General features: G+C 41.5%; 1 protein-coding gene across 4 annotated transcripts in view; it reads left to right on the forward strand.

The window, feature by feature from the left end:
• The window catches only part of LOC137298919 (carbohydrate sulfotransferase 11-like), a 63,409-nt gene that overhangs the window by 25,758 nt on the left and 20,122 nt on the right, over positions 1 to 17,529 (forward strand). The window contains exons 1-2 of one of the 4 annotated variants that reach the window (XM_067831295.1): positions 1,040 to 1,192; positions 15,833 to 15,970. In XM_067831295.1, coding sequence (XP_067687396.1) covers positions 15,877 to 15,970 — 94 coding nt within the window. In that variant the 5' untranslated portion in view covers positions 1,040 to 1,192; positions 15,833 to 15,876. Of the gene's footprint in view, positions 1 to 1,039; positions 1,193 to 14,932; positions 15,204 to 15,718; positions 15,971 to 17,529 lie in introns of those variants that run through there. The other 3 variants (XM_067831293.1, XM_067831294.1, XM_067831292.1) reach the window with 3 other exon arrangements.

Raw genomic sequence — 17,529 nt, forward strand, 5'->3', positions numbered from 1 at the left:
TCCAAACTCTACTTCAGAGAAAAAAAATATACGTGTTCCTCCCTCATCACCTTTTTTTCTATCAAATTTGTTTTTAAAAGTCCTACCGCCCTCGTCATAAATGTGCCCTAGAAACATTTGATCATTATTTCTTATGCAGCCTCTTATATATATATAATTTTTTTTTTAAAAATACATACAACTGGGCACAGTCTGGCCTTTAAAATAGAATAAAACTCAATTTTCTGTCACTCTTTCCAACTTTCCGAGCACAGGAAACTGAACACATCAACCCCAGTTCCGCAATAAATGTCACCAACTTGAAAATATTTGTACACACATAAGCATACGTTATGGTTTTGACAATGACAGCATTAAATGCTTAAAATTGTGGTCAGTTTGAATACTAAACATCTTATAGACTATTTCATCCAAAAACAGCTGTCACATGTCTGCCTGTTCAGTTGTTTCGCCCAGGGAGCATGTGATTCTGATTTAGTGTAGTAGAATCTCTAGTAAAGGACGCGAAAGTCGACTTAATGCAAAGTTGCATATTCATTCGAACTTTTTACATTAATGTTGTAATCTAAATGCATAATTGTTTTGGAATAAACCACATGTGTATTGTAGCTTCCCCGCGGGCTCTTAGTATTATTGAAAGACATGCAGTATTCACTTTGGAGAGCTGTGGTGCCTTAAAATCAAACAGACTACCGTGACAAGTACACTGTATTCTAAAACCGAACCCTCCCGTCGTCCATCGGTTACGTACCACTCACCAAATATACTGGTCGACAGGGTTGCCTAAACGTCACTCAGCATCTGGTCTTTGTGACCCGTAAACGTCAATGTACTTTCTGGAGAAACCAATCTACAACCTCTTTCACGGTCCAGTGGGCATGCGAGGATTAATACAAGTGATAGTTGTCATTAGTTCTCTGTTAAGGACACAGTGACTCAGTGTCAGATCGTGGAAAAATATTCCCATAGTCAGATTTCACAATATGATGCCATGTAGTACAAATGATACATCGTAAAGCGGTGTTGAATTGGGGCTTTCAAGATTGTGTCGTGACAGAGAGCGACGGGATCGTGTATCAGGAGACGCATCAGCTGAAAATGAAGAGGAGTTGAGACCGTCAAGTTCATGGGTGCATGTAACAGTAGCAGCAAAAGCAGCTTGGGTTGGCTCGGGTCAGTGGTTCACATGCAGGTAAGCGGACGTTATGGAAACAGCAGGCCTTGCACTTGAATCTGGTTGAACAATTTAACCTCAAGCGATAGCATTTAGAATAAGATCGTGCATGTAGTGGCAACTTTTCCTCTAGTACGAGAAGCAGCTGAAGATAGAACTGGATGTGGTGGCAACGTGCCTTCTACCAATGGCTGAAGTGTCACAGTTGTCGAGGGTCACAGTAGCGAGACATTGGCTCTGTGGCTATAATCGGCGCGTCCCTGCACATAAGTGTCATGTGACACAATGTATGAACAGTATTATGTCTCCCAGTGCCCTTGTTTAGTCTTGCCTGGTTTCAGTTTCCAAGTAGACTGTGTACATTACAAGGTAGCGTATGTCTTGGGGAAGACGGTTTTCCCGGAAACGTTTGAGGTCGCCTAGAAATATAAGGACGCCGGTAACAGGGCAAATTGTGTATGTTGATTTGCTCATCTCATCATATTGTTCAGATATTACCATGTTTTGTCCTACACATATAGAACAACTAAAGGACACACACCCTGGGTGATCTAGTCGTCTAAGGCAGCGCGTGAATGTCATTCATTCGGCCTGTCATAACCTGATTATCATATGTTCGAATCTCAGAATCAGTTCGTACAAATCATTCCACGGATAACCGTGAGATATTTACCTGCAAATTATATCTACCATAAAATCTTCGCCATATTAAATAAACAGTCTTGAGTCCAAACATACTGGTCTGTCGGCGTACCACAGGTAAATAGACCACACCTGAATTCCAGGTACCTCCCCTGTTACATGGTCTGTGTTGTCACCTGTCAATCATCATCACACTGATACCATTCGTTGTCGTTGCTATAACGTATGCAGACGTGCAGATAAACACGTATACTGAGCATGTCAAGACTACACGTCTTCATTGCTCTGAAATATACAGCTATGAATAGACTAGAGAAAAAAACGCCAAACATGCGTTAATTGCCTCCACCAAGGATATTTTATGGAGGCAGGTCAAGAAAACATAGGTCGTTATCCAGGCATGTATCATTATGTACATTCCTTCAGGAAATCGTCAAACTGCTATTATCTGTTAGGCTATACATGAATTGTAGTGCTTGGCTGAGTCTGAAATAACGTAACAGGTGCTCGGTATACAAGTCACTTGCGACATGAACACCAGACCGCACCACTTGACGTCAGTCACTGTGGTAATTCCGTACATCACCACGCCTCCTGACCACAGTCACTGAGACAGTTTCGTACATCTCCTCTCCTCCCGACCACCTCCCGACCGCAGTCACTGAGGCAGTTTCGTACATCACCACGCCTCCAGACAACAGTCACTGAGGCAGTTTCGTACATCACCACGCCTCCCGACCACCTCCAGACCACAGTCACGGAGGCAGTTTCGTACATCACAACGCCACCCGACCACAGTCACTGAGGCAGTTTCGTACATCACCACGCCTCCCGACCACAGTCACTGAGGCAGTTTCGTACATCACAACGCCTCCAGACAACAGTCACTGTGGCAGTTTCGTACATCACCACGCCCCCGACCACAGCCACTATGGCAATTTCGTACATCACCACGCCCCCAACAACAGCCACTATGGCACTTTCGTACATCACCACGCCCCTGACTACAGCCCCTGTGGCAGCTTCGCACGTCACCATGCCAGATCGTGGCAGTTCTGCATCTCCGTGTCAGGTAACTTTTGTTTGTTAACTTCACATATACCTTTGTCTCATACAACCCTTCACATATATACTAGACTCTAATACAGATTTCGATTTATTGGTTATTATTTATTTGTCGCGTTAGGTTCGAGAACGGAGAGATCTTCATGAAGTGTTTTTAATCATACAGTAAAGCCATATTAACTGAAGCCGGAAATAGACGGGGCTGAATTTCGGTGACTTTGTGGTGACACGTGTTCAGATGGAGAACGTATGCCACGAACACGAGCAGTCAACTGACACCATTCTGAAAAATATGTAACATGGAATAACCTGCACATGACGTCAAATGATTTAACACATAATTATGGCATACATGTATTTAAAATAGCAAGTTGCCATTGAAAAACTAGAGAGTAAATTCAAAGGTTATTTTTTTTGTCATGAATGTTATTTGCATCCAATTTCCAAAATCGTTGGGTTTCGAGTTTCATATTTGATGACTTGACCCTTGGCCCTGTAATATTCGTAACATGAGATGTATATGTCTAGATATTTCTTTAATCTGCATGTTCTCATTTTAATACATTCGGCACATTCCTTTGCTGCTTGATGGTGTCTCGTGCAGTGGGTAACCGATCATAGTAGCATTCCGGAAAAACCCGAAAACGCGAGGGACTTCAAATTCCTAAATTGTGAGCCCCGCCAAGGTTTTTCCAGTGTATTCATGTCAACTAAGGTGTTTTTGTACTTCCAACGTCGTGTGTTTGTCAAACTCATATCTCGTCTACCATTGACGTTTTCGAGATGAATCGATGGCTTTGTGTCTCTAACAAACAGGCTGTCATGACGTATCTGAAAGAAATGACACTACCCCACCCAGTAACCCATAGCTGGACAAAGGCTGGGGTTTGGGATGGCCTCGTTATCAGCCAGCGTCTTACTTTACAGTCGATACACGCGAATAGGCCATTATAGGTTAGGTTATAGGTTGTATGGTTCAGTGGAATGCCTCAACCACTGTGTTGCTCATGTCATCAGTTCTCATTGAAAGGAAGCAGTCAAAGTCGCTTTGAATGTCCATTTGCAAATGTATATATTTTCATGGCAGACTGTTTCGTACATGGGAGATTAACATGGGTGTGGTAAACATTAAACATGAAAGCACCGAATTATGAACTTCTCAGAACACGTGAAAGGTGACGAGCTCTGTAATGATGCGACATTCCGTGTGAAGGAGTTGGGTTTTTAAACTTGGTTGGATTAGCTTAAAGTGGATGTATTGTGAGCTGGGGTAGATGCATCTATGGCGGAACGTCCCCGTGATGCAGCAGGGTGTCAGATTTAAGTGACTTCACATCGGTTGAAGTTGGGACAGTGTACGGGTGGACTGTACGCTGGGTCCAAGGTACGGTGTCGGTAAGTCCTGAATTCTACACACTTTGGGCAGGTTTATCTAAAACAGGGGTAGCCTAGTGGTTAAAGTGTTCGCTTGTCACGCCGAAGTCCCGGCCCAATTCTCCACATGGGTACAGTGTGTAAAGCCCGTTTCTTGTGTCCCCCGCCGTGATATTGCTGGAATATTGCTAAAAGCGATGTAAAAGTGAATTCTCTCACTCATCTAAAACGTGTTTCGTTCACTTAACGACTCAGGTGACACTAGCTTTTGTCATAGTTTGCAACAAATAGCATGCTCTTCTAGAGATTATTGATTACGATAATCGCTGTTCATCTTTCCGTGCAATAATCGTAATGTTGCAAACGATATAACACGATACGTCCAGTCTCCGACGAAGCGCTCCAGCTTTCCTCGAGTCATCTTCCACTAAATATCACTGTGATGATACTAACCAGTAGTCAGATGCCGTGTCATTACGATAGCTGGTTCTAAGACACTAGATTGGCATTGAACCCAAAAGGAGAACAATTCACATCTAGATGTGGGGCATTCTAGACTTGACCAATCTTACTGATCTTGAGTCGAACTCCTTGATTTAACAGGCGACAATGATTTCAACAGGGATGACTGACTGGATCGGGTAGTCAGGCTCGATAGCTGGGTTGATTAGCTTCCCTCCTACCCATGTCTCGTGGTTCGTTGATCACCAAATCATCACTGGATTGTCTGGTCTGGGTTCCGTAATTACAGGCCGTCACCTTATAGCTCTGGCATTATTATGTGCGGCGTTAAATGCAAACAAACGTTTGTTGTAATTACGGGAAGTCAAAATAACACGAAAAATACTAATTTTACTCCTCTCACCGATAATAATTTGCGCTGGAAGATGTTGAAAAGGCGGGCCATGAACCAAGTGTTTCCGAAAGTTTGCATTTCCCACGCCAGAGACACGCGTGTTCACTAACGCCAACACGTGTGAAACATGCCATGTTCGTGAGTTTGATGGTGTTGTGAAAAGTCTTTATCACACTAAACAGTAAACGTGACATCTGATGACCATGGTGTGGTTTAGTTGGAGCCACAGGATGAGATACTTGCAGTCAATATGTCCTCCATATGTACACAATTACATCACACGTCACAGACGTATGGCCTACTAAATCTGAAGCGAGTCCTAAGTGCCCTGTATAGATTTACGTAACGAGACTCTCATTGCCACGTGGCCTGAAACGGAAGTGGTGTAACTGTGCCGGGCAAAAGAGATCGTCAAAACTGAACCAGAAGAAAATTCTTCAAAAATATTATATCTCATTCAAAATACATTTACAAAAGCCTCAAGAAAGCGAAAATGTTATTTAATATCAGAATGCTTGGTACTTAGCGTGCCACTTTCGTGTGTACAAATAAACACATTTAAGTCCTGACTGACAACAGTGAACTGGGGCGTTTTGCCCACAAGTTGTTTGATCAAGGTTACATCATTCCATGCCTCAGTAAAGCTTCAGGAGTTCAAGCTGTTTTATGGTAGAAATGTGGAGAACATTTCCAAATTTGAGGCATTAGTGACAAAAATGATATAGATGATTTATACCACACGTTCCCGTGAACATTTGGCCCGACTTGGTATATGTTTCTGACTGGTGCCACTGGTGGGGCAGGATCTGCTGACCGCCCAAACCAGGTATCATCACTATTCCATGGTGATTCATAACCACATGTTCTGTCGTCATTTTGCATGGTGGCAATCACTGGATAATCTGGTCCAGACTCGACTGTTTACAAACAACATCGTACAATTTAATACTGTTGAAACAAATATATACTCATGATATAGTCAGCATTGAAAATCTCTGCTGGAAAGTTTAATGTGGACAGGCTTTTGTCGCTTCTTTCTGCCGTGTAACTCATTTAATCATATCATTTCCTAAGTTTACATTAATTGTGACATCACTCTCATGATTAGGACTCCGGCTTAGAATGGGTGCATAAGAACCTGTACTGGTTGTAGTGGAGCGGTCATTAGGATCGGGAGGTCCGGCTGGGTGACCAGGGTTGTTTGGATGATGGACCCTTGAAGGCGTTGTGAATTCCCTATGGTATCAGTGACATGTTGCATTCTACATGAAATGCTGATGTGTTTAACACAGTGGTGGGAAAGTCGGGAGTATGTCTTCATTCCGGAAGTAGGACCATCGGATCGTTCGAGTTCTCATCCGACTTAAACTGTGTTATGGTTCCTTTGTTTGGCGTTGTAGAAGTTGATGACTAATGAGAATGGTATAATAAGGATGTCGCCCCATATTATGATAAAGAGGTGTTTATCCATATGTTATGGTTGACAATTTATCCATATGTTATGGTTGACAATTTATCCATATGTTATGGTTGACAATTTATCCATATGTTATGGTTGACAGTTTATCCATATGTTATGGTTGACAGTTTATCCATATGTTATGGTTGACAATTTATCCATATGTTATGGTTGACAATTTATCCATATGTTATGGTTGACAATTTATCCATATGTTATGGTTGACAAGCACTTTTTCCGTTCTTTGTCATAATGGACAATCATTGCGTCATTTATAGTTCTTAATGCCATTCACATGGCCACATGTTTTCATTTTAAACTTTTTTTATGTATTTCTAGTGTAACTGTAAATAATGCAAAACTGCACTGTGTGAATTATATTGTGCTCCGTGAAAACAATCTACTCCAAAACCAACAGAAAAATATCATTTGTCACGGGATTTTTTAGTAATGTACGAAAGTTCTGATTGATTTTTTTTCTAATAAAGGATTGCCCTCTTTCCTCATCTGACATTGTGCGTTTTGAAAAATCCCACATGTTTCGCCCCATTTGTCCATACAATGGTGAGTCCCAAAGATGAGTGAAACCTCGTCACTCATGTTTTCTGGTTGCAGTGTTAGATATGGAACAAACTGCAACCCTGACAAACTGCTTCAGTTCTGGTGTTTCCTTTGAAAAACGTCTTATTGCTGACATTTCCTTCAGCACTCGTGACCTAGTTAAGTATGACCTTTCGTTTTTTCCCGAGTTTGCTCGTCCTCATCAATGCGAAGCCTTAACCGCTGTAAAAACACTGCATGTGATTGGAATACCATTTCTAACACGCCAAGCCCTAATTTGAAATCTAAATGTTTTTATTTTGTAATTTGAGTTACGAGCTGAGAGGAAAAATCTTTGAAATAGACATGGCAACTGGCGAAGGCCGTCGATTGGACTAGCGGATCTCAAAGCCAGTGGGATGCAAAAGATGATTTCTGTTTCATTTTCGATATTTTAAATAATTTGGGGCAAAAAGCTTTGTTTTTACAATACAGCTTGTCGAGGTCATATGCCTGCTTTAATACCCCAACAACGTCGGAAGGTTTGATAGAAAGAGCAGACACAGCGTTGTGTACTGCAGGGTTTCTGGTTCAGTCGTGAGGGGTTATTCTGTAACAAGAAGGAGTAACAATCTGCTCCCGAAAACAGAATACAACAAGTTGCAAAGAAGTCCCATAAATGTTGGATACAACTGAAAACAATGTGTTGGGGATCCATAATGCTTGTATGGCACTTTTATTCATGGAAAGAAGGATTCGGATGATCCAGTCATGAATGGTAAGTAAAACAATGGTTCAGGGTAAACTTGAACTCAAAATGATTCCTACGGCTGCTTGAGAAATGCAATATTTTAAATCTTTCTTCGGTTGACTTCTGCCATTTCCTCTCTTTTACTTCTTCTGATCGTGAGTTAGAATCCCGTTTCGACCCCGTTATGTTTCTTCGTTTGTCGGCACCATACCCTCCTCGCTGATTTTACCACGGTTACAGACGTCTGAGACAGGCGCCATTCCCTACTGCCCTCCATCATAAGTAGGATAACAATGGAATACTGTTCAAAGCAGGTTTAAAACCCAGTCCACTCACTCAGAGATGGGACCAAACATATTTAATTACTGCTTCAAGAAAACACATTAACCAACAACAACGAACATATACCAACGTCACAAGAGCCATATCAAACATTTGAGGAACTTTTGACATCCATCTTAACGAAGAGGCAATAAACCACAAACAACCTGGGGGTTTTTTCTGACGTAATGTAATTTACATATGGTAATAATCGCACATGCGGTTCCCACTGTGTCGGATCTCGGAGCTTACCGGTGATGTTTCCTGTGCAAGTTTAATGGCATTGCCAACAACTTTCTTACACAAAATTAAATTCCCATGCCGCGTTGCCACGGTGGCACTTACTCTCCCATCTATGCCTGTCTGCTGGAACATTTAGGGTTAAATTATTGCGTTTCCATGCAGAACACGATTACACAATTGGTTACTCAGAAACCAGTAATGTGTACCAGAGTGTTAGTGGCCACTCTAACGAATACCGTACATTGTTTCATGTGGAAATTAGATTTTAAAAACACATGTTTATTCTCAAATGATATATTTTTTATGAGTGGCATGTGTTCCAGTCTTTGGGTGCAGAGAGTAGGTAACCTTATTTATGACGGATTTTATCTTCAAATTATCAAATGATAATTAAATTGTGTAAAACTATGAACGTTGCGATTATACAACCCAACACACAAGCACACGAAGTTCGGCGATTATCTTCACTTTAAAACATCGAAGATCACATATACTCTAGGGGGTACAAATACATAAATCACTTGAGATCGTTATAAATGAAACCCCGTCATCAAAACTACTCATTTTGACATTTAGTTACCTTAAATCGACCTTATTCACAACAGAGCACAATTCTCTTCACGAAGTTTCAACCAATCAGAGGGGCGCGCCTCGATGACTTGATGTGAGGCATACCTACCTGGGTAGCTGTAGTATTCATCAACATTTCAAGACGTGGATTATCTTGTTCGTAAGTTTGTCGAAAACTGCAATCATGACAACTGTTTTGAAAAATGAAAGCTTTATGTTTGCACAGTTTACTGCCATTTAATTTTGTCTTTTCTTATTATCCGATATACAACTTGTTTTCATAGACGATTCTGTCAAACTCTCTTGTTGTTATACTGGATAGAGGTCATTCTGTTACAAACAAAATCGTTTGGTCATGATTCGAAAACATATTTAACTAGGAAGTAGTTTTGATCTTTAAACTTGATGAAACTAAACCATAATCTAGTTGATTTTCAAACTGACTTTAGACCGTGACGCCACGATTTGACAAAATGGCGGCGCCCTCCGCCAATAATCTGAAACTTCCGTGTCAGATAAGGTCGCTGTGCTGGATTTGAGCAAAACGTGCTCTTCAATTTCTATTGATTTAGTTATGCATTTATAAACCCTAATTCATTCTGAAATCAATCACTAGATACTCATTAACAACTTAAGACGTTGTTTATGTAACAGCTGACACACAAAAGTTGAAGACATCTTAACAAATGTGTGACATCGACCAGCGTCGATGTGGAAACACAAGCCCGATCTGTTTCACCAACCAGGAGCTGCAGTCTGGTGGTGTAACCCTTGCGGTTTGAAGAAACATAAAACCGCATGCTTGGTTTAATCACTACAGTTTGTTCAACAGGAAAAAAACTAACTTATTATCAACGTTATCGGTAATGTTGGTTTGTATACGAGTTCCTAGCTTATACAATGTCACTGAAAGAAGATAACGTTTTTCATGATGATTCATGAGATATTGCATTCATTTTGGCAACCAGGACTTACCATTGTGCTCTTGCTTATAATAAAACTAGATATTTCATCCAGAACATAGAAAAGAGCAAAAGAAAACTTGCAAGCGGACGTCCTAAGTTGAAGATTTACGAGCGCTTCATGCGCAGCAGATTTCCGCTCCAGCTTATAATCTGGACCAACCTCTTTGTCAAGACATTCTGACTGCACAACACGAACAACAATTTATCGATGAAAGAGACCTTATACCGATATGGTGTCGTCTCCGTGATGGCGAACACCCTTGATTTCTCTTAACGTGTTAAGAGGCCTCCAACTATATTTAATTAAAGGTTCAACGTGCAGGAAAAACAAGCTTCTAATGACGTCTTAGTTTAATTTAGCTGAAACAACGCTAGCGTCAATAAGCCGCTTGCTAAGAAAACACAACCATTTAAGTTTCTTTGACTGGTAACAATTAGCAAGCTTCTAGTGACAGGGTGGCTCGTCACGGGCACAACAACCCGAGGCATCACCACTTAACTACAGTGTGTCATGTGTCTGTGAAGTGATCACTGCCCAATTAAAATCCCCCAATTAATGGACATTGTTGTCGTAACGAAATTAGTATAACTGTCTATGATCGAGGGCACGCTGGCCTCAGTTCAACATCGACATTCTGGAAGTAACGGGATAACTTAACATTCTCCAAGTTAAAGGAAAAACGGCTTTTGTACGGTATGTGTTGTCGGTATTCTGCCACTTGGCACAAGTTGCAAACAGTCATTATGATGTTTACTGTAATATGTTTCTTGTGTATGCATTTCGTATGTACTATTATAAAACGCGTTTTCCAATATCTGCAGATAATCACTTTTTTATTTTTTTTCAACAACCATATGCATATTAAAATGAAAGTTGTTGGTACCGTTTTCGCTTGTTCAAAGCCGCACTCAGCAATATTCCAACTATATGACGGTGTGAGTACGGGCCACCCAGATTGTATCACCTATTTCAGCACGGCTATTTGGTCAATTTCAACAAAACACAAAAACTGCAAACATGACTGTCTCGGGTGATTTGGGAGAAGTGAAAGTCGCGGTAATATCGTTCAGACAGGAATTAAATATTACATTTACGGATAGAACACTACTGTGGTTCCACAGCTAGTCACAATGGTGGTCTTTCGCATGGTGTAAATAGATATATGTACACCCCCAGTCTTCCTTGGTTCTCATACGGGTTCAGTCTACCCAGGGTAGCTGTACACTTAACACATTAACCCCAGGCAGTTGAATCCTTTACCCGTCCTAACATCTAAAGCGTGTATTATATTAATCCTGACGTTTTATTTTTTGTTCCCAACGCATGTACTTAATCCTTGCCGAGAAGCCCTTCTCACTCAAACCGCTGCCTTATTGCATTCAACCCTTTGACGTCTACTGTAGTAGAAAATGCCACAGTTCACGTGCAATTCATCTTCACGGCCGAGTTATCGTTCCTTTCATGTCCTGACCATAGCAACATCACATGCGTGCCTCCTGACCACCCAGGGACCTCGCTGGTCAGTATGCTGAGCTGAAGATGTGAGAAAGCCTCCCAAGTGGGTATATCAAACTAATTAAGTGGAAATGCTCAAACCGAACTCGACTGTGACTTATTGCCATTTTCTAACAAACAGACCCCTGTCGATGAACTCTCGGGGATAGGAACAAGAAATGTGTTTTTCATCGTCGTGTTAAGTTACTTTAAGACCGCGTTTTCGCCTGCTGATACAGATCGTGTACTGATTCAGTCACAGACTCCACATGAAATGGGTTTATTTTAAAGATGTTTCATCTGTCCTGTTTCGGAAATATGCACCAGGAAATAATGTTTGACCTAATTTCCCCTAAACCTGTCCATGTAAGGAATATCACTGGTACTTGTAATCTGTCGGCATGCAAAGCCGCGGTGTGTAATCACAGGGCACGTTAGTAAATGTTTCTGTACCTTTGAATTTTTTCTTCCCGTTTTTATTCATTGTATTTGTAAAATTGGAGCAACAAAACTAGGGTGTATAGGTCTAATGAAATAGCCAGCCACCGGGTAACAAGTATTGCCTGTGTACTTGAAACTCTGTTAGGGTCTTTGAAGGGCATTTAGAAGTAGTGTGGCACATAAAGACAAGAGTTTGTTTATGGATGACAACTTCTTTATTATGAAGAGTCACGACGTTTCGAAGTATGTTGTTGCTTCTTCATCACCTGCAACGACGTGACTCTTCACAATAAAGAGGTTGTCATCCATAAAAAACTCTTGTCTTTATGAAACTCTTGTTAGATACCGACATCAGCATCAGGTTTAAAACCGTACTGGATAATATAACAACAATGAGTTGGCAACAATGATGCAGTGTGATATCCAATCCTGAATCTTTAGGACACAAACTGTTTATTTTTTTTGTTTGCTTTTGTTTTTTGCTTTTAAACAAACCCATCTTGAAGGAGATCATGATTTAATTAAATACAGCTATTTGGGTTTTTAAAGCCTGAATGAGACATAATTGGAATGGACACGTACATGTACAAGCTCTTCTGCTTACAGTTAGTTGTTAGCTTTGTAGACGACATGAGGTTACAGTTCTGTTGTTAATCAAGTCCTCTTCGGGTGGCATTAATAGACGGAGCCAAGTTAACAAGACATCTGCACTTTATGTGTGAATATGTAGTTCCTACTTGTGTTTATTACAGAATTATTCCATTACGCTTTCATTCTCTCCAAGGTAATATTCATGTGCATTTCAAAGGGCAGGTCTTCTGTTTGGATGAGAGGTCGATGTGATCTTATTGGTCCGCGGCATTTGTCTTCTGTAAGACCAATTACGTAGATCTTTTGTAATGAGGTGGTATTACTGACCCAGTGAACAGCGGATGTACACAAACGATAGCGGCGGCACAGTGGCACACACTTCCGCCTCGGAAATACGCCATGTAATTGCCGTCCTATTACCCCACTAATTAACAACTGAAATAATGGGCGTGTTAATATACAACAATAACGTGTAACAGTGGCTGTTGAGGAAAGCAACATGTGTTGTTTTCAAAAAACCTCTCCAATCCGCTTTTGAAAGAAATGGTGAGATTTTAAATGCTATTAAATCTTCGGAGACATTCCCAAAATAATCGAGTGCTAAACGAATCCGGTTTTTAGGTCGTTGTGATCTATTCTTCATCTTGAGTTTAAATACTTTCTTACAAGCCAATGCCTCATCGTTCGTAAAACTGAAGTAACCACTCAACTATCTCATTTTGCTTCAAGATGGCCGCCCTTGTATAAAGTGAAGATGTGTCCAACTGTCGACATGGTCTTAACTAGTTTCTTCATCCTCAGCAGCGGCAACACACCAGCCAGAAATAACCGTAACATAACTGTAGGAAATATAGCTGTAATGATATATCACAGGCGAGCTGCATGATTGCTCTAAACTTCTAAATACCGTGAACGATTCTCCTTGCGGTAAACCCAGCTTACGCACGTACTTGTGTTTCAAATAGTCTACGTTCTTGCTCCACCTGAAGCCAATTTCACTTTCCCTCACTGTTACGCGCTTCGAGGAATACGCATACATTAAGCACCCTTTAGCGGCGGTTCTACCGATGTTCTAACCATTTCAAAAATCCAGTTTCAATGAGCGACGCTCCATCGTTATTCATTATACTTACACACTTATCATACCACTCGTTTTACCCTCTATAACGCGAAATTGTACAAAATCGCAACAGTCTGAATGCCAATCAAACAGTCCGTATGAACCTGTGATTGAGCAGGTGACCTATCTGTAGAAATAGCAGGCGGTGTGTTTTGAACAGAGATGCCTGTTTGTAGATACTGACGAATGTGACATTAGTCTTACTGACATAGTGTTTAATTGTTGTGCTTTGTTAAGCTTATGGAAACGTGCCAATCAGCTCGAAAGGAAAACATTTGCACAATAACACCACTGTAAATATGGGGTCTTGTCATTCACCCGACCGTACCCGCTTGTTGCCAGCGTCTCAAAGTCAGTGATGCGTGTCATCCAAGCAAACTGCTTGCACCGAGTACTCTTTCACGTGGACTAACAATACGTTATAGTGACATGCTGCTTTAGAAGGGCGACCAGGCATGCCGTTAAATATTGACCATATACTCATATTTTTATCAGATTGACAAGTGTTTTGATGACGCCAGTTTGTGAAACGGCTACCATATAACACTGTTTCTAACGCCGTGGCACAACGATGGCCTAGATATCGTTGTTTCAGTAAACTAGTGCGTGACATAACAATATTTCTTACGTTACATCACTGGCACAATGCTTGTCCGACAAGACGATGATGATTTTGGTGAGGAAGACGGCGATAAGGTTTGAGGAGAGCTCGACAGTGAGTGAGTGAATCGGGTTTCAAGCCTCTTTGAAATGTTTTGTTGACAGTCATGGCCTTGTGTTTAAATTTAATGTGGAGGAGAGCCTCGTGTTGCAACAACAAGTGCTGGCGTTATGGCGACAAACCTAGAAGCAATATAAGATAGTCTGGTGTTGGAATCCATATAATCGCATCTTCTTACTGATTTTGTACACCGGTGATAATTAGCTGTCACAACCGATGTGACATTGATCATATACAAACTATACAAACTATCACGTACATATGTCTCTTGACATATATCACCAATCCGTATAACCTCATCCGGGTAGCTGGACTACCCCGAGTTGCTCTGATATCTTTTACACATGCTGATTTCATTCGGCCTCTAGCACGTTATGCACTCCGCCCGTTTTTAAACAAAATCATGTTCCCGCTTCGGTAGGCAACGCTACACTGGTGTAAAAATCCCTAAGTGTCTTCATACGGAGCTTACAAGAATCTTCATGGTTTACCAGCTTCCTACTCCCCTACCGACCTCTTAAGTCCCAGACCCACCTCCAGTACTCCTCACACCGCCAGTTGTCCATGTGATGTTTTCTTGCCGTGATCCACACAACAGACTCCTACTCGTCAATATAGTAGTCCGACAGCGTAACGTGCTACGCCTAATCAGAGCCATCTTGTTTGTATTCCTACCAAAATGAACCCGGCCATCTGGTGTCATGTCTGACTATAGTTAAGGATTCAGAAAATATGTTTCCCAGTCGCCCATGACATAATTTCACCGTGCCGGGAGTTGTGATCGCTGGGAAGGTGTCTATGATGTCTGCTTTGAACTCAGAGCGTTTTGTTAGCCAGTTCGAACTGAAAGGTCTGGGGATTGAAAATGGACTGTGGTATGTTGAGAGTTTGTATATAAGTTTAATATTGCTTGATGTCTCACGTTCTTCGCGTACCATTAACACGCGTACAGAACACGTGGGCATTTATGGCCAGCTATTTAATATCTGCTATTTATAATACCCATGCCAGCACACCAGCGAGGGGAAGAGTTTTCAAATAACAATGCATTCCTGTTGAAAGTTTTGTTTCCTGTTCTTTTCAAAGTTATTTCTAACATCTGTATAGTTTTGTTTTCCTCATCTTTGCAAACCGTTACAACATCGGGATAAGATATAATAATCACCCTTCTCATTCACCACTATCAAACCCCCCACCCCCTCATCCCACTATTAACGCCTCACCTTTCTCCCTCATTAGTCCTCCCCCAACTCCGGACTGCAGAAAGGATTAAATCCGTTGAAACAAGGAAAGTCCGTCCGTCCAACAGCGCATTTTGACAGCCTCGCGTGCCACGTGCTATACTCGGTTCTGCTCGCACTGTCAGTAGCAGACGACAGTGCGCGAAGCAGCAGACGGAGGTTTAAAGGGATATATATTCAATGAATTTTGATAATGACGTCAGCTAAAGAAGGTAGCAAGGATCTGGAATACATTCGACTTTATCGGGCTTCATATCTTGCAGAGAGATGTTCAGATAGCGGAAGGAGGACAGAGAGAGTCGTCATTATGAGAATGATAAGGTCAATGGTGACATTTGCCAAGGTGTCTCTCTTCTTCCTGAACCTGTACGTGGCTGCAGTCGTCCTGGTGGTGGTCATGGGTGAGTAGACATTCATGTATTCTCACATCAAGAGTCCATATCTCAGATTTACTCTGCATGTTTATTATTGCCCTCATTCCATTACATACACCCTAAACGTTACAGAACTATGAATGTTTAAAACAGAAGAGAGACGTATCAGATCAGTTAGAGTACATGGCAGTTTATTGCTAGAACAGCTAGAACAGACGCTGCTAATTTATATGAGCCAATTAAACGGCATAATCTTCTGCAGGATAGTGAAAATAATTCATGAAACGTGACTGACCCAAACACAGTTTCGTGATCTTCAGACTTGTTCTTATGTGAAGATGATGTTATGTTAATCAGTATGATACAACAACGATGAACACGAATTGTTCAAAATTCGCACACATATCACTGATGACGATGTTCTGTTGTTAATCCCTACCCTACTCTATATGCTGAAAGATAATTCAGGCAGTTCCTTCTATTTTCCACACAAAAGATCCCGTATTACACTTGTAGACTGGTGATGGCAGTATGTTTTACTTGGAATTTAGCTTAGCGACTCTGCTTGAGGAGTCAGTTAAGTGTTGACGCCACATTGCGTTCCTATCTGGAGCAACACAAGTCTGTGGTCCTTATGTTCCACAACTTAACTGCTTTAGTTCCCGACTGAACCAGACTTGAGTGCGAATAATCTCTTCAGTGCCTTCTGTAACTGATGGCAACGTTTATTACACATGACAATCCATTTTTCAAAAGGGTAGAGAACTTCATATGTGCCGCCCATTCCGTTTGACAACATAGACATTTTGTTATTAAGATGTCAGTGGTGTAACATGGAAATCTCGTTGCTGTTTGTATGCTGAGGGGAGGGTGTCAAGACGGGTTTCATTTGGGGCATGACGCAGGATGTTCACACAGAAGGGTCTTGCATGCAAGGGTCGAGCCAATGGCTCAGGAAAGATCTTCAACCACCACAGTGCCCACGGACGTGGGGGATTCAGGGCTTAAGTGATGGGGAAAATGTATGGAAAAGTAAAATTTCGTATTTCAAATAACTTCACACTGGCAACGTGCGTTGCATTATGTATGGGACGTGTTGAGAATAAAACCCGCGGGGATATTGTGTGCAGTTGACATGCTGTTTTCAACATCATGCGGAAGTGTGCAGTAGAACCAGGTGGGTCGAGTTTGGAGAGAGAGTGAGGGGCAGGGGGCAGGGGGCAGGGAGTCGTAGCAGTGGTTGGTCATTACACGATAATATTCCAAGTTGGACTGAATGCGTATTTTTTGTTTGTACGGGTGGCTGCAGCAATTGCCTCAACAGTCTGCACTGAAACAAAATGTGCACAGTAAGCATTTTGATGTCGTGCCCATGGTCTTTACTGTAAGTACATCAACGAGTTTTATGGTGTGGATATTCATTTGCGTTGAAGGTAGACGTGAATGAAGTGTCCGGAATGAAAAAGTTGTCAAAATACTTTCAATCATCTATATCAGCGAACTGTTATGTTCACCCAATAACTTTCAGTGCTCAAAACATATGGTTCCGATTGCTCGTCTGTGTGGATGACGTAGGTATGGGGTCA

The sequence above is a fragment of the Haliotis asinina genome, chromosome 10 (genome assembly GCF_037392515.1).
Source record: "Haliotis asinina isolate JCU_RB_2024 chromosome 10, JCU_Hal_asi_v2, whole genome shotgun sequence".
Lineage (NCBI taxonomy): Eukaryota > Metazoa > Mollusca > Gastropoda > Lepetellida > Haliotidae > Haliotis > Haliotis asinina.